Source organism: Thamnophis elegans, chromosome 6 (assembly GCF_009769535.1).
Source record: "Thamnophis elegans isolate rThaEle1 chromosome 6, rThaEle1.pri, whole genome shotgun sequence".
Classification (NCBI taxonomy): domain Eukaryota; kingdom Metazoa; phylum Chordata; class Lepidosauria; order Squamata; family Colubridae; genus Thamnophis; species Thamnophis elegans.
Genome location: NC_045546.1, coordinates 21,284,827 through 21,308,038, shown reverse-complemented (window position 1 = coordinate 21,308,038; position 23,212 = coordinate 21,284,827). Strand labels below are relative to the sequence as shown.

The 23,212-nt window shown below is 39.1% G+C and overlaps 1 protein-coding gene across 1 annotated transcript in view; it reads left to right on the top strand.

Annotated features, from left to right (window-relative positions):
• Nucleotides 1–23,212, top strand: part of MIPEP (mitochondrial intermediate peptidase) — a 58,651-nt gene that overhangs the window by 20,365 nt on the left and 15,074 nt on the right. The window contains exons 11-16 of the mRNA XM_032219573.1: nt 3,685–3,838; nt 4,721–4,798; nt 6,116–6,320; nt 9,233–9,342; nt 20,098–20,172; nt 22,808–22,927. Coding sequence (XP_032075464.1) covers nt 3,685–3,838; nt 4,721–4,798; nt 6,116–6,320; nt 9,233–9,342; nt 20,098–20,172; nt 22,808–22,927 — 742 coding nt within the window. The remainder of the gene's footprint in view (nt 1–3,684; nt 3,839–4,720; nt 4,799–6,115; nt 6,321–9,232; nt 9,343–20,097; nt 20,173–22,807; nt 22,928–23,212) is intronic.

Here is a 23,212-nt window from a genome sequence, read left to right as displayed (position 1 = left end):
TTAGTTTTAGTTAAACATCCGGCGTCTGGTATAAGACACCAATCCTGTATATTTGGCATTAAGTCCTATAGGACATATTAAGACAGAGTTATAAATGAATTAAGATTGGTCTGTCCATGGACTAGCTAATTTCCAGTCTTGATTGAAAAAATGTTTTGAGGATACAATTCACCAGCTTTTGATAGACTATATTTCTTACTAAGGCTGTAATTGTGTGTTTAGGAATAAATCCCATGAAGCTGAGTAGGGTTTGCTTATTTAGAAGTCTCAAACATCAAATTAAACTTAGTTGGTTGAAGGCACGCTGAAGGTCTAGGTCAGTGTTTCTCAACCTTGGCAACTTTAAGTCCTGTGAACCTCAACACCCAGAATTCCCCAGCCAGCTGGCTGGGGAATTCTGGGAGTTGAAGTTCACAGGACTTAAAGTCGCCAAGGCTGAGAAACACTGATCTAGGTGATCAAATTTGGGTGGTCTGTATTATTTTAACTGTTAAAATGGCAGCTAAGTATGCATTTCTCTGAATTTTGAACAAATATTCAGATTTTGTTTATAAATGAGGAAAAATGCACGTACACATGTACACACATATGGATGCTACGCAGTAAATATTGTAAGTTAAAGATCTTAGACACTGATTATCTCTTAAGACTGTTCAAGGGTGCTGTCTGAAGAGAGAGACAGAGTTCGTGAAATGGATATACAGTATATAATACACTGTAGATTTTGGACTGTGGAAAAGATTGCTTCAAAATGTGTCTTAACCACAAAGCCATGGGTGATTGTGAGTTAAATCCAATATCTTAGCCTCAGATGAGGCAATTTTGTGGCCAAAACTGACTGTGTGATCAGGACCTCTAGAGAAAGTATGTTGAGGAACCTCCCATCCTTAAGAGAGAAGGCAAAATTGAAAGGATCTCCCTGTGATAAATCCCCATTCAGTGGAACACCCTTTACTTAAGGGTTTATTAGCGTATTTTTCGGAGTATAAGATGCACCCTTTTCCCTCCAAAAAGAAGCTGAAAATCTGGGTGCGTCCTATACACTGAATACAGCATTTTTTGCCTCCCGAAGCCCCGCCCCTTCACCAAAATGACCGTGCAGAGCCTGCAGAAGGCTTTCAGAGAGCTCCTTGGGGCTGGGGAAGGCAGAAATGGGTGAAAAATGAGCCGTTTTTTGCTCAATTTTGCCCCCCCCCAGCCCCCAGGAGTATTCTATAAGTCTCCTAAAGGCTATGCATGCAATTCTTTTGACAAAAAAGGCTGTTTTTTCTTGTTTTTTGGGGGGGGGACTCTCCAGGAACACTCTGCAAGCCCCCTAAAGGCTATTCATATCTTTTTGGGGGGGAGGAGGAAATGGGGCCGTTTTTGTGAAGAACGGGCCGTTTTGGGAAGGTTTGCAGAGTGCAAAAACTTTTTTTTTAAATTTGCCTCTTCAAAATCATGGTACATCTTATACTCCGGTGCGTCTTATACTCCGAAAAATACGGCATTCTATTGACAACACAATACAGAATCTTTACTGTGGTTGATGAATGCCACATGAAATCTCAGCTGAATAATTTGTAAGAGATATTTGAACGTAATAATTTTCATAATTATTATGGCTATCAAAAACCCATTCAGTGAAGTTGATGGCGGTCATACACAACATATTTCCCCCAAATGTTCAGTCTAATTGAGAGTAATTTTATATGCCTGTATTTTGTTTAAACCACTGAAAGCATACAGGCTGTGATATAATTGTTTATCATGGCCCACTGAAATTATTGCCCTTTAGTAGCACAGCCTTTAATGTTTGAATCGTGCTGCTCATGAAGAATAATGAACAAACTTTACTTACCTCATTGGACCAGTTGACCTGATTTCTTGCCTATAAAAATGTTATTGAGACAAACTGAAATCCTTGGATTCTCTCCCCTTCACAAACCTCCACTGGTCGTACAAACTGTTCCTTTTAATGTGAATCAGGATTTCAGTTCAAATAAATCAATGTTCTCTTTAATTTATCAGCTTTATTGTTAAGTATGTTGGTGCTATCACACCATAAAAAGTTTTCTACTCAGTTGTTTACGTGATACAGTATATTAGTCTAATGTTACTTCTGATATAATTTGCAAATTCTGCTCTAAAAAGTAAACAATATATTACAATATAATACATAATGCATGATCAACAATAATTGCATTACATTATATTAGGAAGCTGGCATGCTGTAGAAAAGCTTAAATGCTACTTTGATTCTCAAAATGTTTCCAGGCTTCAGAAGGATTTCCAAAATGGATTTGCTGTAGCCCATAGTTCTTCTGCAAGCCCAGAAAGGAAGATAAAACATTAGAGAGAAGGTGGAAAAAAACTCTCTGCTCAGTATTTTGGGAATAGTTAAGGCTCCCAGGAAGTATTTGCAAACCCACAGACGTATTTGATTAATTTTAACTACCCTCTTTTCCCGGAAATAAGACCTAACCGGAAAATAAGTCCTAGCGTGATTTTTCGGGATGCTCATAATATGAGGCTACCCCCCCCCCCCAATTAAGCCCCAGTTAAGATTGTCAGTGGAATGGATGCATTTAGTAGCGTATTTCCCCCAAAATAAACCTAACCAGACAATAAGCCCTAATGCAACTTTTGGAGCAAAAATTAATATGTGACCTAATCTTATTTTTGGGGAAACACGGTATGCCTTTTGTTTTGATAACAGGGATTATATATTATTCTTATGAACTGGTTTATTAGCCACCTGGAATTATGCAAGTGACATGGGCAAAAAATTTTAAGGCTTTTGATTTTTAAGTGGACTAGTGATAAATGATATGTCTGAAAGCCAAACTTCCAGGAATTCCCTAGCATTTTTGGATTTGGCTTGATCTAAAATAATATCAGATTGCAATTGGAACCGTGGTTGAATCTGTCCAAAATTTGTGAAATTAAAAAGTTTTCATCATACTTTCTGACTGCCAGTTGGTCTCTGTAGATGCATTTTGCCAGTCTTCTAGCTGTCTTTTGTAGATGTTACTATGTCCTTACATTGTTTACTATATTCTCAACACTGCTAGTTTCCTACCATCAAGTCATCTTACTTCATATGGCACAATTAATGTATTGATAACCAAATATATTGTAGACTCTGTAAATATTTTGGAAAGTGCTTATTAGGTTTTGTGTAACTTTCTGATCTGACATCATGCCTAATACAAGATGTTGTGTGTGAGTCTATCATCCAGCTGTTTTCTCTCACATCTCACATTCAGTGGTAACATCCAGCCTGATGTCAATAGGCTGTTGACTTTCCTTGCGTTAGAAGGAATATCCCTTGATGTGAGTAAAATAAGCATAGAGAGCATTGGAAATACTAAAATGTCTTTTTCATACATAATTTACATTTAGGGCAGAAGCCTAGCAATTTTCATAAAATTCCAGTCCTGTTAGTAAGTACATACATACAGTACATGTATCAATGTATATGAGATAGCAGTTTATTTTTATTTTGTTTATTTGTATCCTGCCTTTATTGACAATGAACATACCCAGTACACCTCCCACCTCCTATTTTACCCACAAGAAGAACACTGTGAAGTGGGTTGAATTGAGAGAGAGTGACTGACCTAAAGTCACCTAGTTGGTGATGTATTTAAGTGGTAAAGCCTCATGTTCTTTTGTAACACGTGTTGTTTTTTGATGTTTTAGGTATAATATTGAACCAAGTCTATATTGTCCCTTTTTCTCTCTTGGGGCATGTATGGATGGACTGAACAATTTGTTCAATAAGCTTCTAGGAATCTCTCTCTATGCTGAACAGCCTGAGAAGGGAGAAGTGTGGTGTGAGGATGTTCGTAAACTGGTAAGAGATTTAATTTCTAAATGTCTTGAAGCTAAGAGACAAAAGTAATAAAGATACTACATCTAGTATGTAGGAATAATCTTTCTCCACTATCCATTTAAAGCTTTGATTATATTACTTGAATTGAATCTACACTGTTAGTTCTGCTTTAATCTTGCTAAATTCTGTTTCATCAATCATAGTTTATTTGTTTTAAGTAGGATTGGAGAAATTAAAAGTATGGAAATTAAAACTCAGTGTTAGATCTGTGATTGAGGAAAAAAATACCGGTCAGATTTACTAGGTTTATGTGCATTTGTAGACTTTAAGGTAAAGATAAAGGTTTCCCTCGCACATATGTGCTAGTCGTTCCCGACTCTAGGGCGTGGTGCTCATCTCCGTTTCAAAGCTGGAGAGCCAGTGCTGTCTGAAGAAGTCTCCGTGGTCATGTGGTCAGCATGACTAAATGCCAGAGACGTACAGAACGCTGTAACGTTCCCACCAAAGTTGGTTCCTATTTTTCTACTTGCATTTTTACTTTCGGACTGCTAGGTTGGCAGAAGCTGGGACAAGTAATGGGAGCTCACCTATTATATGGTGCTAGGGATTCAAAGTGCCAAACTGCTGACCTTTCTGATTGACAAGCTCAGCGTCTTAGCCACTATGTCCCTGGGTAGACTTTAGGCTATAGCCATCACTGAGCTGGTTTCCGAAAGCAGCTAGGACTCCACTAAGAGCTCATATTACAAAACTAATTCAAACTGATTCTGTCTTCAACCTGCCTCCATTATTAGATTATCAAATGTGGAATGCAGTTAAGCAGTTTTTATATTTAGTTTTTGGTATGAAATTATCAGCACTTACTACATGGCAAATTTTTCAACTTTCACATTTTATTTTTAGGCAGTTGTCCATGAACAAGAAGGATTATTGGGATATATTTACTGTGACTTTTTTCAAAGGCCAGACAAGCCTCATCAGGTAACTCTCTAACATCAACGACAGTGGTGGGATTCAATTTTTTTTACTACCGGTTCTGTGGATGTGGCTTGGTGGGCGTGGCATGGCTTGATGGGCATGGCAGGAGGATACTGTAAGCTGGGACTCGGGAGGCAGAGAATAGATGGGGGCGGGGCCAGTCAGAGGTGGTATTTACTGGTTCTCCGAACTACTCATAATTTCCGCTACTGATTATCCAGAACTGGTCAGAACCTGCTGAATACCACCTCTGACAACGATCATTTTGACTTTATCTTATCCCCACCCTCCAAAAATTAATACATGGTAAAATATAAAACACATTTGATTATTCAGAGCAAATCAAGGTTATGCCACTTAAATTAAAGTACATTTGATTAAAAAAAAAAACGAGTTAAATAAAATCCAAGGGTTTTTTTGTATATTTTTTCAATAATATATTTAAGAATACAAAATATAGTGCAGATGGTTGAGAATTAGAATACACCACCTTCCTTTTTTATGTCTCCTCCATTAGAAGTAGATACTTTCAAATTTCTTCTGTGCTCTTTAGACAACCAGAATTGCCAAGTTTACCAGTTCCTACATTACAGCCTGAAAAGATGATGACTTTCAGTGACCATTGTTTTGAAAACAACTTAATAAAACATTTAACATAGCCTTAAATGAGGGAATGGTGCAAAACCCATCATTTGGGGCTTTGGGGGAAAGAATATTTTAATGTTTAGTTCTTTTGAGATATACTGTCACACAATTAAAAGTCCTTTATTCATTTTAGTGCATACAGAATATTTTAGCCACTGGCTATGTTCTCATACCTTCCCAAAAGGCACTTTAATTAGGAAACTCTCATGTACTATTGGAATGAAATGCTTAGTGGAGATAGGAATTTCCATAATCCTTGAAAAATAACACGTCATCTACAGAAAGTGAGATCTCCCAAAGCCCAGAGAACCCACTTACTAAATATTATTTGGCAGGTGTGCATTAAATTTCATTCAAATTTTCAGTTGAATTCGGGGAATTGGTGTTCAGTTGAAATTAAAAGTAAACTAGATAAGAAATGTACAAAATATGTAGAAGTTTAAGTGCTGCAAAAGGCCTTTTTTTGCTTTGTCAAGTCTATAAACATAATTCTACATTAGTTCTGATATATTTCAAACATTAAAATTTTAGATAATGCTATAATTATAAACAGTTTGCAATTCTTACAAATTGTACTGGTGTTACTCTTGAGATAGTAACATGGCAAAATATTGAATATTTCTGATAGAGAGTGGCTATGTGAATGTGTCTGGGTGGTTTTTTTTTTAAATATAGGATTGTCATTTTACAATCCGTGGAGGCAGACTGCAAGAAAATGGAGAATATCAACTTCCTGTCGTTGTCATTATGCTAAGTTTGCCTCAGCCCAGTAATGGTTCACCAACGTTGCTCACACCTGGAATGATGGAGAATCTCTTCCATGAAATGGGGCATGCTATGCATTCTATGCTGGGAAGAACACGTTATCAACATGTCACAGGTAATCAATCAATATGCCAAGTATTTTATGATGTGTACACTACATATTGGTTCTTGTTGCATAGAAAAGTTAATTTCTTGTTTAATACTGGCTTCTAATATATTTAAAATGATCTTCTGTATTAGCTACAAACTGATTCCTGGCAATATAAATATTCTAGCCTGAATAAGATACAAATCAGGTCTGCACAATCCTTTTTAGTCATTCTGTGTTCCATACCTTTTTATTAGGGGGTATCAGTGGTGGGTTGCAGGCGGTACGCCCTAGTATGGGCGTACCAGAGTCTGCCCGAAGCACCGGGTACCGTTCCGGTACAGTGCTCCGGAGGGCCCATCTGCGCTCCTTACCTGTCTTTAAGCTCTTCGGCGCTTTCGCACATGCCCATGGCGCATTCAGCACCTGCGCAACATCTGCTGAGCTGTTGGGAGTGTTGCTGATGCTCGCAGTGGCGTCACTGGACGGTAAGACTCATGCGCGCACTGCACGCATTCATGTCGACGACGCCGGGGCCCGTTGCAACCATATTGGTTGCAGTGGGATCCGGAACCCACCATTGGGGGATATATAAAGGTGTTCATGATTGGGAATATGTTTTGAAGTTGGAACAAAACAACTGCATCCACTGACCAATTTTAAAACTTCTAAAAATAGGCTTAGTAGCAGAAAATTGTCAATATGAACTAATAGCAATAGCTATAGCACTTAGACTTAAATACCGCTTCATAATGCTTTAAAGAAATACAGATATTTCTCTCTCTGGGAACAATGAGAATATGTCTGCTGGGAAAAAACTCTGCATTGGCAACAGGAAACACTCAGCTCCATTCAGCTGCCCAGACTCCACTCTGCAAGGGATTATGAGGTCATTAAAAGAAGATGATGATAGTGCTTCACAGCGCTCGCTAAGCGGTTTACAGAGTCAGCATATTGCCCCCAACAATATGGGTCCTCATTTTACTGACCTTGGATGGAGGAAAGTCTGAGACAACCTTGAGCCTATCAGGATAGAGCTCCTGGCAGTGAGCAGAGTTAGTTTGCAATACTGCATTCTCACCACTGTACCACCACAAGTCAAGTAACATACAGACTTGCTTATTAAAATAAATCCAAATAAGTTCATAAATCCTGCTTTCTGCCATGCTGCGGACTGCTGCTGGTCCACGGCCCGGGGGTTGGGGGATCCTTGTTCTAGTCTAACCCTCTGCTCAAGCAGGAGATCCTATACCCGTGATGGCAAACCTATGGCACGTGTGCCCAAAGCAGCACACAGAACCATGTCGCCTGGCACACGCAGCATCACCCATTCCTCTTCCTGGTTTCTGGCACGTGTGTGTGTGTGACGATCAGCTAGACTTCATGCATGTGGCAGTGCCGGAAACTGGAAGAGTTGGTCTTCCATTTTCTGGTGTGAACATGTGTGCCAGCCAGCTGATTGCCACACATGCATGTGCGCCAGTAACCAGAAGTCTAGCTGAACGGCGCTCATGCGTGTGCTGGAAACCAGAAGTTCATTTTCGGGGTGTGTGCTTGCCCCCTGGGTAGCTCCTCTTTCGGATTGGGTCCCAGACGAGCGCGTGCAAAGCGCTCCCTTTTTGGCACTCAGTGCAGAAAAGGTTTGCCATCACTGCCCTATACTATTTCAGACAAATAGCTGTCCACTCTACTCTTTAAAACCTCCAGTGCTGGGGAGGGTCACAGACATATACTGAGCACATTTTTGTTTCTTTTCTTAATTCCTGCCTTAGCTTTTACTTTCCTATATATGAATCTCAGTCTTCCATGTCACATGCTTTCTGTGTCTGGTGTCATAGATACTGAACTTTGCCAGCCATCCTACCGTTAGTCTTTCGTGTAATACTTTTTAGCAAGATGGGTAAAGTTTAATCTAGATTACTAGCTGTAATCGTATTTCTGATAACAGTAAAAACAGTGCTGGATACTTCAGACACATTTTGGCCAATATGGCACCCTTTCCAGTGCAAGCCAGGACCTTTAACCTAAAGTTTATCTTAGAAGTCCCACATAACACTAACAAAGAATTACAGTGCAGTGTATTGACACACACTCAGAACGTGTAGAATCAAATCTATATATTCCTTATAGACCACCAGCCACAGGGGGCGCTCTCTCTCAAGATGGAAGTAACATCTCAAAGTTATAATGTTGGGTCTTTCGAGTCTCTCTCTCCAAAAAACCAACTCTGCCCTTTTGTGAAGTAGTTTTGGGTACGGTTTTTGAAAAATAACAGATCCTGTATTTGTTGCTCCAGAAACTGGTACTCTGGAAAGATTTGAAGCACATAGGCAATTATAATAGAGGAAAAACTTGATTTGAGGAATGACACTTTTAATAGAAAGAAATTATTTCATCATCAGATGTCTTGAAATCATCAAAAAGAAGCAGCTAACCCAAAAACCTGTTCTTTGAATGATTGACATCTTAAACAATAAAGGAAACAATACAAATGTTAGATATGTGATCTCATTAGACAGATGGGGATGATAATATTTGCAGACAGGATTAAATTCTCAGGCATAGTTTGATATTTTAAGTAAGCACAAATGTAAGGCAATTAGACATTTGATGTTTAAAGTGAGACCAGATTTGCTGCAGCCTGGCTTAAGTTTATAAAAGGGGGTGATTCACAGCTTCATAAGGTGCCTCACCCGGTTGTTCAAATATTTTGTTTTACTTGGTGATTTGCTGAAAATATGTAGGAGTACTGTATATATTTAGCTTTCCTGCCAATGAGTAGAGTGATACTATAAAATGAAATATTTACATGACAATGAGTTATTGCAGCTTTGTCATGAGTGCAAAATGGAAAGTTGAGAAAAGTTTTGAGAGAGACAGAAAAAATAATATAAATGTTTTAGCTTCCCATGTATTAATTTTTATATCATCTTCTATAGGTACAAGGTGTTCTACTGACTTTGCTGAAGTTCCTTCTATCTTAATGGAATACTTTGCAAATGATTACCGAGTGGTGAACCAGTTTGCAAGACATTATAAAACGGGTCAGGTAGGAAAACATTTTCCCCCCTAACTCAGTCCAATTACATAATGTTAAGTGAAAAAATATTTTATCCTCTTCACTTCTCCCTACCACCTCTCCCCTTAACCATTATACAAACAGAAGTGTAGTCGTTGAGTCTGGTTTTTTATAAACTCTTCCCAAAACAGACTGTTACAAATCAATGCTATCTTACCTTTTTATGTATTGAAGCATTAATAGGCTAGTGATTCAAAAGACGGTGGAAGCTGGTTGGAACAAAAAAGGAACTAAGCAATGACTAAGATTTATAAAATGAAAATTAGAATTATGTATGAAATCATAACAGTGAAAATTTACAATACAGAGCAGAGTTGGAAGGGACCTTGAAGGTCTACTAGTCCAACCCCCTGCCTACGCAGGAAACCTTGTATAAGACAAGAACAAAACAACATGGATGGAAATATGATATCCTTATATTTGTAAATACTGAATAGACCAATTGTAAATAAGTATGGTAGTTATAATATTTAACTTTATATTCTAGTATGTATGGCAAAGGCATTGCCAGGATGGTTACACTGTGTCCAAAGTTTTAATGTGTGTCTAATAAAAAACTTTTTAATTACAAAAAAACAAAAGATGGTGAAGGCTGTTTCAGAATAATCAATATTTTAAAACAGACTTTTCTTATTTATCAGGCTTAGACATAAAATAGTCCTCATGAGGGCAGTTGAAAACAGAATTTCTGTCGCTAAACTATATTATGGTAAAGCAGGACTGCATCACTCAGTGACGGCAGCCTTTGTAGTCCCAATTGTTGTCCCATGGTTGTTATGTGAGGCATGTTCTTGCTGGCTTCCCACAACCAAAACCAACGAGGAAGCTGGCAGGAAGTTGCAACTTCCAGGCTGACAGGCAGGTAAATAGCTACTGGCAGTTGGGAGAGGAAGGGAGAGTATCTGTGAGAGGTGCAGCGTGGGTTGGGGAGGGTGCAAAGGGGGTCACGAGGTGTGGCAAGGGTCAGAGAAGGTGCATGAGGATGCAAGGGGTATGTGAGTTGCTGGTGTGGAACAGCATAGAGGGACTGAAGGAGGTTATGCGGGTGGGGAAAACACCCCAAGAATCTGTGAACCTTCCCCCGCTGGCTTCTCCATAGATTTTCTACAGAAATCAGCAAGGAAGATTGCAAGTGGCCACCATGTGATTCTGAGATTGCTATAACTGGATGTAAGTGTGGATCAATTGCCAAGTGCCCACTACTGATTATCCAATTTATTCAGCGCCGTTGTAACCTTGAATAGATTGTAGGTCAGGGACTACTTCTATAAAATTCAGTTGAAAAATTAGATTGGCATGACTGTCCTTAAAGGATGTTTCTGTAGATCTGCTTGTGTACGTGATTGTGCAGCACTCTGGATATATAGCAGAAAAAGTGTTCCAGAAGGGATGTGGGGGCATGCATGCCACAGCTATTGGCATCCTTTTAAAAGAAGCTGCATAATTTCCCAAGAATGCGTTTGAAGTAAGGAAGTGCTGACAGCATATGTCAAGATGCTTCAGAGTCCGTATGGGCAGGCTGCCAGTGTCTCCATATCTCGCAAATACATATTTTCCTGGGATTGCAGAGCTACAAAGCAAATCCATAAAAAGGCACCGCTTCTTTAAGGAAGTATAACATCAGTGCCCGTGCTCTTCAAAACCTTTTTTGTCTGTCTTGGAGCAGAAATGATCCACATAGACTTCAAGTCCACGCAGTTTTGGAAGTGTTTTGCTTATACAAAAGCGCTTATCAAATTAAAAATATTCCAGAACCTAAATATTTCACATCAACTTCACATAGATATTTTCTGCTGCAAAGGAAATTGTAACTTTTTAATCACTTTCTGGAATTATAAAAATTGAGTGGTGAGTTGAAAGAAAAATGCATCCAGGAATTATTTGTACAGAGTAATGGTAAAAATGCTTTCTTTGAAGTGGGTCCACAGATTCAGTTTGCAGCCTCGTTGTTTACTACATGCCATCTCTTCATTTCTTTCAAATGCCTTAACAGAATTTGTTTCTTTTTAATTCACAAATTTGGAGCCAAGTATATTAGAACTCATTTCTTACATATTCCAAAGTCTGATCTGTGGTGGAAACTGATTGGCATAAACTTGCTGTGCACCAGGAAGCAATTGAGTCAACTTTAATTTTGACTTGATGAATAGACAGGATGACAGGATTAGGCCTGCTTTTTTGTTGTAATGATTTTAAATATCTGCCTCTTGTGTATATTTTTTAAAAATGAAATTATTTTTAAAATAGTGATTGTTTGAATGTTTTATCCTTTGCAGTTTTAAATATAAATATGCGTAATCAGAGTCTGAGAGTAAACCTGTTGTTTGTTATGATAATGTGGCTTGCTTACAATCTATCTTGTTTTAGGAAAATCTTGTTTTCAATCTCTTAGAAGTGGAGCCAAAAACATGCTTGCTTTCTTCTTCATTAGTTATGCTCACTGAAAAGTGTTGCATTGATTTAGTGTTCCTAATTATGTCAGTTTTACAAAAAATTATGCCAAAGCTTTTCATCAAAGATTCTTGGTTACAGAACAAAAAAAGTAGATATAAGACGTGAAGTTTCCTTAAACAAAAGAATTATGTGAAAACTCCCAGTAAATAGTGCTTTTTTAAACAGCTTTTATTTCTCAATAAAAGTCTAGCCTGTGTATCTTCTGCCACATTGCTAGATCAAACTGAGGAAATTCCAAGGGCAGCTTTCTTTTCTCACTAATGATTTGTCATATTTCTCACTAAGTTCTACGTGGTGAGGACCTTTCAAGTTATTCTGCCCTAAAGCTTTTCAGAAACAGTATGAATTTCTGTAATGTGTTCGGAATTATCTAATCATCTATGACAATAGCTATCAACACAACCCACACATCTTGTAAATTCACTGATATAATTATACTGTATATTAGGTGTTCTACTTCCTTTGGGCTATTCGCAATTGTACATACCTATACAGTATAAACAATACACTGCTTAGTATACTTAACTACACCCCACTGAGTTCATCAATATGTGTATGTGACTGTTGATTTCCATTATTTTCTTTACTCTTTCTCTGGTTTTTGTTTCAGCTAGTCTCTTATATCACCTAACAGTGAAGGGCAGGGTTTTGATACTTCTACTTTTTCCATCCATTTCTTTCTTTACGTCCATTTCCAAGCCGTCATTGTTCTATTCTTTCCTGCTGAAGTTTCTGTACGTCCTAAATATAAATATTCTTTGGAAGGAAAAAAAAACATTTTTAAAGCATGTTCTGTACGTTCAAATATCTCGACCTTGTGATAAATAGAATAAAAGAATTATGGACTTGGTAAAGGACCATAAGGATCATCTAGACCAGAGTTTCTCAACCTTGGCGACTTGAAGTTCTGTGGACTTCAACTCCCAGAATCCTCCAGCCAGCTGGCTGGGGAATTCAGGGAGTTGAAGTCCATAGGACTTAAAGTCGCCAAGGTTGAGAAACACTGATCTAGACCAAACGCCTGCAATTACAGGCATACAGGTTAAATCCCCCTTTAGTGGTGGCCATCCAGACCCATAAAAAGATGCAGAGATGGAGAAGCTATAATCTGTAGATAGACTGTTCCCCTATTACACAGATTCTATCATTAGGAGTTCTTTATTTACATATAAATGAAATGTAGGTAATTGCAACTCATGGCCCTTATATTTAGTCCTAATTTTTGTGACAGTGAGAAATAGCTCTCGACCATCTTCTAAATAGTACCCATTTATTAGCTGGACGCTGATACTATATCCCCATTTAGCCTTCTTTCTTCAGATTAAATATCCCAAGTTCCTTCAGCCTGTTCTCACAGCTCATGTCCTCAAGTTCCGTATCAATTTTATCACCATCTTCTGAATCTAGTCTAACCTATTAAAATCCTCCTGGAAATGTAGTGCTTGAATTTGAATTTGTAGATGTAATCTTACTTTCCTCTGGTTTGTCTCTGGCCCTATAAATAAAAGCCACATTGCCTCTTGTAATCTAAATTCATGATTAGCATTCAGTATCTCCTGGATGGTTTCTGTAACAGGCAGGCTGACATTTTGAAAGAGTCACAAATGATAACTTTTTTCTATTCATTTTCAGCAGGTATTTAGAAATGCTTGCCTTAGTTATAACTGGACAACCCATGACTTATTGGGTCATCGTTTCAGTTGGGTAATTGTTTTACAGATATTTACTTATCTAAATGGATCAAGAGAAAAGGACCATGGACAGGCAAAAAAGGTAGTAGCAATAGCAGTTAGACTTATGTACCGCTTCACAGGTCTTTCAGCCCTCTCTAAGCGGTTTACAGAGTCAGCATATTGCCCCCAACAACAATCCGGGTCCTCATTTTACCCACCTTGGAAGGATGGAAGGCTGAGTCAACCCTGAGCCAGTGAGATTTGAACAGCTGAACTGCAGAACTGCAGTCAGCTGAAGTAGCCTGCAGTGCTGCATTTAACCACTGCGCCACCTCGGCTCCTTAGTGAGAGTGGAAGCCATTTCTAATTTACCGCTGGCTTCCCCCGCTGGCTTTTGGGAGGTTTTCAGGGATAATCAATGGAGAAGCCGGCAGAGAAGTTTGCAAGTTGTGTCGGTACGTTGTATCCCACTCATGCATCCTCCTCCAGTTTTTCACCCTGTACGTTCTCCTTGCCCCGCAGCCTCCTTAGATGCCACTCTTGTGCACCCTTCCTAATCTGCGCTACAGTCTTCCGCACAATCACTGACCCTTACCGCACCTTTTGGACACTCTCCCTGGCCCACATTGCACACCCTCCCTGATTTTTGCTGCACCTCTTTCACACACCCTTGCTCCCTGCTCACCAGGGCAACAGCCACTTACTTACCTTCTAACCATCATTTTGCAACTTCTTAGCAACAGTAGCAATAGCAGTTAGACTTATATACCGCTTCATAGGGCTTTCAGCCCTCTCTAAGCGGTTTACAGAGTCAGCATATCGCCCCCACAGTCTGGGTCCTCATTTCACCCACCTCGGAAGGATGGAAGGCTGAGTCAACCTTGAGCCGGTGAGATTAGAACCGCTGAACTGCAGATAACAGTCAGCTGAAGTGGCCTGCAGTACTGCACCCTAACCACTGCGCCACCTCGGCTCTTCTTCTTGCCAGCTTCCCTACTTCTTTGCTTATAAGAAGATGGTGTAGAATGTCAGCAATCATAATCAAATTTAACTTCCTGCTGGTTTCCCCATTGTCTTGAAGGAAGCTGTTACAGATGATTTGAAATGATGATTATGTGACCATGGCTGAATGCAGCAGCATAGCAGTACTGAAATGGCAATGCTGAAGCAGACACAGCCATGTTAAATTTCAATGCCATAGGAATAATGGATCCCGAATTTTGTAAGTTAGTCTATTTGACTATCTGAGGTATCTTGTCTCAAAGCCTGTTGAAATAACTAAATTATAATTAGCCCTGCCTCATTCATACTTTTCCAATGTGTAGAGACTTTCTGTCAGTCAAACCTGTGCATAGATATAATTTGCAATAATTCCATATTTACAGCAGGGGTGTCAAACTCATGGCCCCAGGGCCGGATCCGGTGCTTAGATCTGACCTGCAGGCCCCCCCCTGGAAACAGCCCATTTTCGCTGGCAGAGCTCTCGGGCCACCAGAGGCCCCCTCTAACACGATGACCTAGCCACCCCACCCTGCCTCCCAAGGTCAAACACAACACTGATGCAGCCCTCAATGAAATCAAATTTGACTCCCCTGATTTACAGTTGCCATTGAGCTATTTTTAAATACGCATGACTACAAAATAAGTTGTTTTCCTATAGTTCACATACAACAGAATGGATATAAATGTGATTTTCCTATAAATATGTATGGAGAAAAATCTCATATGCGATACATTTTTGCTCAGATGCTGATGTTCCGATGCTAGGAGTAATGTGGTGCTTCAAATGAGCTAGGATAATATTTCTCCCTTGCAACTATCCTGTGGACTGTGTGACACAGAGATAAGTTATTTGCTTGTGTTGCCCATTCCCCAATTACAAAGAACCCCCTCCATTTGCTCCAGGGAACTGCAAACCTGAGTTTCCATTCAGTGTGTTTGTGGGATTGTGGTTTACCAAAACATCAATTAGCAGGGTTCTGCTATTTTGTCCTGTCTTAAAACAGGATGCCATTTGACAACTCAGATCCCCCCCCCCCTTTTTTGATGTGATTTGAAACAGCTAAAATATAAAACTGTGAAAAACGCAAGTTACATTGGAAAAGCCAATTTGGTTGATGCTCTGCTAAGAATTAGAGCTCCATAAAATAAACCCGTTTACTGCTGTGAAAAGTTTCCCAGTGTTTTTAGTTTGTTATTCATATATATATATATATATATATATATATATGTATGTATGTATGTATGTATGTATGTATGTATGTATGTATGTATGTATGTATGTATCTGTCTGTCTGTCTATCTATCTATCTATCTATCTATCTATCTATCTATCTATCTATCTATCTATCTATTCTTGTAAAACATAACCAGTAAAAAGTACATTTAAAATGCAAGACAATGTTGTTGGATTATACCAAAAATCCATTCTTTCCACCTCCAAAAGCTGGCAAATAAAAAACATCTTCTGGGTCTTGTCTCCTTGCATACTCATACTTAACCATAGAACTTAAAGAGGGTATACTTAACTTTTTCACATGACTGAATATTTTTCATGTTTCCAACTTCAGCATTCCAGACTCCAGTCACAAGTACAGAATCTTGCTTGCGTGTTCTGTTGATACATAGACATTCTTGGTCGGTAATGGGAAATCTATGGCATGGGTGCCACAGGTGGTACACAGAGCCATATTTGCCAGCAGGCGAGCTGTCAGCACCAGCGCACGCTCGCCAGCTGATTTGCGGCATTCCAGAGGGCCAGGGGAGGCCGTTTTCACCCTCCCCAGCCTTCAGGAAAGCCTGGGGAGGGCAAAACGATCCCCCCTGCATGGGTGTGGGGGTGTCATATGGACATATGGAGGGGGTGTCACACACACATGTTCGGGGGTGTCGCGTGCATGCACAGGTGGGCAGGGCGCATTGAATTGGGGTGGGTGCACGTGCAATAGCGCGCACACAAACAATTTTGTGCCGCCTTTACAAAAAGGTTAGCCATCCCTGTTCTGGGTGTTTTAAACATCATCCCTTTTAGGGAACATAGCAAAAAGCAGATGTTGAAACTGTTAGGACCTCCCCAACCCTAACATAATGTCTTTCATACAGACAATTATTAGGAGTGAGTATCACTTGAAAATAGTGAGGAAAAGTGAAGAGAGTGGGTAGGACAGATTTTTCCTTAAGTTCAGATCTGTGATTCCTATCTTAGAAAAGGAAATCTAAACACTGCCCAAGGAGCCACAGAACTCCGGCGTTCATGATTTCCACTTTTGCAATATGGTCAGAATATTCCTGGATAGCTTCATAATCACATTTTATGCTTTTTACTACACTTTGCTTAATCTGCCTTGCTACTTTTCCATCAGCGTAGCATGGCCCATCCATTTTTAATGAATTACAAGTAGGACAAAAATGCATAGTGAACCTCATTAAAAAAAAAACCCACAAAAATATTATAGCCCTTCTTGTATTGAGCATACTCATCACGTTGCCGTGTGAGTGAAGATGTAGATTGTCACACAAGGATGCAGTATTGTACGTGTATTTAATTTAGGTCTGTTCCCCCAGATCTACTGCCACATCCTGCTTGTTTAATCAACGCATACCATTGCCTCATTATGGGCTATAGTTCTGGAGACCAGAGGACTAAAAGATTAAGTGGTAAAGTAGCAATTATCAGCTACTTTCTTTTATTAGAAGAGCTAGGAAGAAAATATTGTGTCCATTTGTTTAGCTTTCATCTGTATGGTGTTAATTAGGACTGTGTGTGGTCTGAAATTGAAGTCTGTATTTTTTTTTTTTAGTATGTTTATGTTCTTTACAGTTCGGAGGGGAGAAGAGAGCTATTTTTCTAGTTTAAAAGTCTGACCCTAATCAAAGGATCCCTATCTGGGGAATAAGTCCCAGAATAGCTGTATTACTACTGTATGGAACAAATGTGTGTTGGTTAAATGGTGCTATAGAAAATTGCAGTGTTGGTTATTTAATGTTGCTAATTTTTTATAATTATATGACTTTTTGGATGAGAAAATTATAATCTTGCCTGAATGACTACTATGCAAAATAGCCTTTAAGTTTAGGAATGTTTATTATCTATTTTTTACTTCCAGGATCTCTTTAGGAGTGAGTGAGTGAGAGTGTGTGTGTGTGTGTGTGTGTGTGTTGAATAGCTATTATGCAGCTGATTTATTATTCACCAGTATGGTCTCTATACATTAGGATAGACATATACTATATTGCCAAAAGTATTCGTTCACCCATCCAAATAATCAGAATCAGGTGTTCCAATCACTTCCATGGCCACAGGTGTATAAAATCAAGTACCTAGGCATGCAGACTGTTTTTACAAACATTTGTGAAAGAATGGGTCGCTCTCAGGAGCTCAGTGAATTCCAGCGTGGAACTGTGATAGGATACCACCTGTGCAACAAATCCAGTCGTGAAATTTCCTCGCTCCTAAATATTCCACAGTCAACTGTCAGCTGTATTATAAGAACGTGGAAGTGTTTGGGAATGACAGCAACTCAGCCACGACGTGGTAGGCCACGTAAACTCATCCAACATCAGTGTGTGACCTCACAAATGCGCTTCTGGAAGAATGGTCAAAAGTTCCATAAACACACTTCTAAACCTTGTGGACAGCCTTCCCAGAAGAGTTGAAGCTGTTATAGCTGCAAAGGGTGGACTGACGCCATATTGAACCCTATGGATTAGGAATGGGATGTCACGTACAGTAAGTTCATATGCAAGTAAAGGCAGGTGAGCAAATACTTTTGGCAATATAGTGTATGTACTAGTTTTTTCTAGATATAATAAATGGTATAGATTTTAGTATATTGTTGTGTTTGTATGTGTTTGTGTCCATGCATCTTTAAGTCACTATTGACTCCTGACAACTGCCTGGATTAGTCCCTGCAATTATTTCGGCAACTGCTGAGTCCTTGGTGCGCTCTGAATTTGGTTGTTTGTTGCAGCCATTTCATTACCCAATTAGGTAGTGTTATCATTGCAAGTGAGTGTAGGGTTTGCTGCTTGTTTACATACAAGTGGCTTGCCAAGTTTCCTGGCAGAGCCTTGGTGGTTCCTTGATTTCTGCCTAGTAGCTTGTCTGGTATGAATCCCTGCTTATCTGAATGCTGGAAGGGATAAATTTTAGTCTCTCTGTTTCCTTCCTGTTTTTTTTTTTTTAATTGTCTCTTGAATGGTATGGAAAGGTAGTTATGTGTCTAATAATGGCTGATATGTCTGAATGCCAGGCTTCCAGGAATACACTAGTATTTTTCATTTGGCTTGCTCTAAGATGCAATTAGTTTCCCAGTTGAAACTGATTTTGAATCTGTCCATGTGTTATGAGATTAAGGAGTTTTGCCATGTTTTCTCACAGCTAGTTGGGGGTCATGAATGTATTCTGCTAGTCTTCTAACTGTATGTCCTCCACTGCATGTTGTAGATCAGTGGTGTCAAACATGCGTCATGGCGTCGTCGTGTGATGACTTCCCCCCCCCCCTTTGCTAAACCTGGTGGCATGGCCAGTGTGTGACGCATCTGGCCCGTGGGCCGTGAGTTTGACACCCCTGTTGTAGATGACCCTTGGTTTTTCTGGCATTGTATTTTGAAATGGCTTGCCACCATCTCCTTTATAGGACTGAAAGAGTTGCCCAGCTGGCTTTGTGTCAAAGGTGGGGCTAGAATTCATGGTCTACCAATTTCTAGCTTGATGCCCTAACCACTACACCAGATCTGCCCTCTGTAGTGTATTGTATATATTTCACATAAAGTTTGTGGTACGATTGAAGATTTACCAAGGCATTTTAGAAGCTAAGACAACTTTTCATTTTATTAGGCAGGATTATATGGGCTAAGAAGTAGCAGGCTGCACCTGGAAAACATAGCCCTCTGTGGAGCTATAAATTTAAAATTGTTGGCAAGACAGTTCAAATCATTAAAAGAAAAGACTATTAGATAGCCAAAAAATACATTAAATTGGCACTGTAAATTTTACATTAAATTAAGATATAAAGTCCAATCCCCAATTTTATGTGTTACAATTCCCTGCATAAGATTGTAATTCAAGAATGGTTTCCAATTAAAGCCTTTATCAAATTTACTTTTTAAATGCAAAGTTATTCTACTTTATTGTAGACATTGAAACACACCTCCATAATTTAGCCAGTCATTTTTCCAAAGAAGACATCATTTTTCCTGAATAAAAAGCATCAGGATCTTTGCAGACGTTACACATGCACAATGCCAATTTATATATTTTGAAAAGATACAGTTTAGTGAAATTTAATAAGAATATCTCAGGTTGCAATGCAACCTTAACTTTTAGAATGTATTTGTTTTGGATCTTTTTTTGGTTTTCTGTTCTCCAGTGCTTTTGGCTGTATTTCCACTTGTCCTAATACTTCTCTTTCAGTAATAAGAAGGTAACAATGTCAGGCTAACTTAAGCACCTCTTCATAAAGGACAGTTAGAAACCCAGACTTTGTTCCTTCTTAGCTTAAGGATATTGTACAAACCTACCTTATTACCATTTTATTTTGTTTTGTTAATCGTAAATAAAAATTGTTTGAAACTTGTCCTCTTTTTCTGTTAAAAGTCACTGCCTAAAAACATGGTGTCAAGACTCTGTGAATCTAAAAAAGTATGCGCTGCCGCTGATATGCAACTTCAGGTATGTTAATTGGTTCAAAGTGAATTTAAATATATTTTGATTAGTCCACCAGTCTTAAATTGTAAGATGTAAGTGATTAATGTAGAGCAGGGAGGTCAAACTCAATTTCATTGAGGGACACATCAAGGTTGTATGTGACTTTGGGGGCTGGGATAGGTGTGGCCAGGGTGTGCATGGCCAGCTCGACATCACTCATGTCGCGTGCCTGTGGTGGCCCAAGCACTCTGCCAGCAAAACTGGAGCTCGGGAAGGCTGCATGCGGTCGTCTTGAGCTCCCTTTTCAATGGCAGAAGGTTGCAGAAGGCCATTGCAGCGGAAAATGGAGCTCGGGATGGTTGCGTGATTTCACTGGCAGAGGCACTGCGGGCTGTTCCTTCGTTGTTCCCAGGGCAGCCCCGCAAGCCAGATCTAAGTACCCCGCAGGCTTTGAGTTTGACACCCCTGATGTAGGGTCTTTGCAACATCTTAACAACACTGTAGCATTAAGAAACATCTTATTTACCTCTTGTGAATTAATTGCATTCACCCACCGAAAAGTCCAGGCAATAATCATTCAAAGAGTTAACTGCAGTATAGACCTTAATAATTGCAAGGCTGTGAGCTCCCAGCAGAAAGGCTGCAAATTAAATTCTGGCAAACAGTCTTTGTGGCTCGAACACAATAAGCAAAATGTTCAGATATACGAACTGTTGTCTCCTCTGACAACCACTCCCCTTTCCTTCTATTTATTCCCCATTCAGTGTCCATGTATGCTTTGCTTCCCGAGTCGATGCCTTGTCCTCCGTTGCTCACCTCTTCTAACTGTTCTGCGCATACGTGCATCTGGAACAGGTCCCAGCTGTTCTTCCTCCTCACTCATCTCAGCCTCCAAAAGCAGCTGCCTCTCCAGGGGCTGAGAAATGTTGGATGGCCCGGGCTCTATCTCTGCATCCTACACAGAGCATCCATCATTCCCAGACTCCAAAACTAGCCCAAGTTCCTCCTCAACCCCCTCATCGTCCGAGTCTGTTGCCAGCTCTGCTGACAGCTAGCGAGCCACAGTAGCATGGAATGGTGCTTGTTGACCTAAAAAGTGGACCCTGCCCCTGCATGAAAAATGCAATAATGATGATAATGATGACGACACAACACATAGTAGGAATCTGACCAGTCAAGGAAACCATCTGTGGTCCTAAAGTCCCAATGAAGATGCTGACTCTTGCTCTTCTAGATATGCTGTCTTTAAAATAGTCCAATCTGAAAAGAATTGGCCCTTACTCCCTTGAGGACAAGAGTCATAATGGCACAGTCATAAAAACTTTCTTTTGGCAAAGGGACAATTCTTTCAATGTAAGCTTGCATTGGAAATTGCAGGATGACTAAGAGTTATGCCTAGGTCATCCACCTCATCCTGCAAAAAACAAGGATAATCTGAAACACATTTGTGGTTACATGCCTGTCCCTTCCTAGCCACTACAGAATATCAAGGCTTAGATAATTATACTTTTAAATTCTTCGCTATTTCCACTTCATTTCTCTTCCAAATCTATAGTTGGGTTAAGGAAACGTAGCATACCAAATCCATGATAAAGGTGCTCAGTTTTTATTTTTAACATCAGAGAAATAATTTCTGGATTAGGCAGATCGATGGACTGCTGTTTATTTTTTATATTAAAACTCATACATATTTCTAGCTTTTTCATTTGTTTTCAATATGGAAATATTTTAAAAGCAAACTTGAATCAATCAAATGTATTAAGTTTTGTTTCCCCATCCGCAAAAAAAAAAAAAAACCCTATCAAGAAAGTTCTCAGATACATTTAATAGACACTGGGAGCAAAAAATAAAAAGATGCCCAGCAAAATGACTTGTCCCAGCAAAGGCATGTTATAATCTTCTGCCAACTTTTACAGAACATGGAGCTAATAATTGGTGATTTATTTCAAATATCTGGATGCAGTTAAATCAGTGTTAAGCTAAATGTGTGTAATCTGAAGTTTAATTTTAATTTCAGAAATCATTCTATAATTTATTTCAGATATCTAAAATAAGAGACGTTTTATTAATCACCCAAACTTCTAACAGGGTAGGATTTTGTAAATAAGAATGTACAGGCATGCAAACGCATACTTTATGCAAAAATATGCTATTTAAAGATAAAACTTACAGTCCCATAGAAGTAGACGGGATTCATCTTGAGAACTTGAATGCCTCAACAAAATAATTGTAAATGTAAGTTGTTCAATATTATTTTTCCTGAAGAAGAACCAAGACGTATATCTACCCTGTTTCCCCAAAAATAAGACCTCCCTGAATAATAATCCCTATCGGGCTTTTGAGCGCATGCACTAAAATAAGCCCCCCAAAATAAGCCCTCCCTGAAAATATCGCAACATAGCAGCAGCCATGAGGTGACCACGCTCGCCGTCTCCTGCACCTAAAAAATAATAATCCCTCTCTGAAAATAAGGCCAAGCGCTTATTTTAAGAGTCAAAAGAAAATAAGAATCTGTCTTATTTTCAGGGAAACACGGTACTATAGCTTTATTTTTAAAAAATTTGCTCCGTCTGGTTAATCATTCTGAATGGGGTGTGTGTGGGTGTTTTGGATCTCTGCATTTGAGTGTAGATATTTATCTATCAATATATTTCTCTAGGTTTTTTATTCTGTCTTGGATCAAATATATCATGGGAAACATCCTTTAAAAAAGTCAACCACAGAGATTTTAAAGGAAACACAAGAGAAATTCTACGGATTGCCATATGTTCCTGACACTGTGAGTAGCATGTCTCATAAAATTAAGAAAATAAAGGTTAGCAATTTTCATCTTCGTGTTAACTGCATAAAGTTATTTTCTTTTAGTGGCATATTCAACGTCCTATTAAGTAAGTATTTTGTAATGATTTCTTAATGAGTATGTTTTCCTAAAATTCTTCTAATTAGGATTTGAAGAACTGCCTGACTTTTCCCATTCTGCGGTTTTACTTTTAGTGCATTCCCATTAAGTAAATTCCTATCAACGTTAATGGGTACTACTTGGGGTGCGACAGGCATTTCCAGG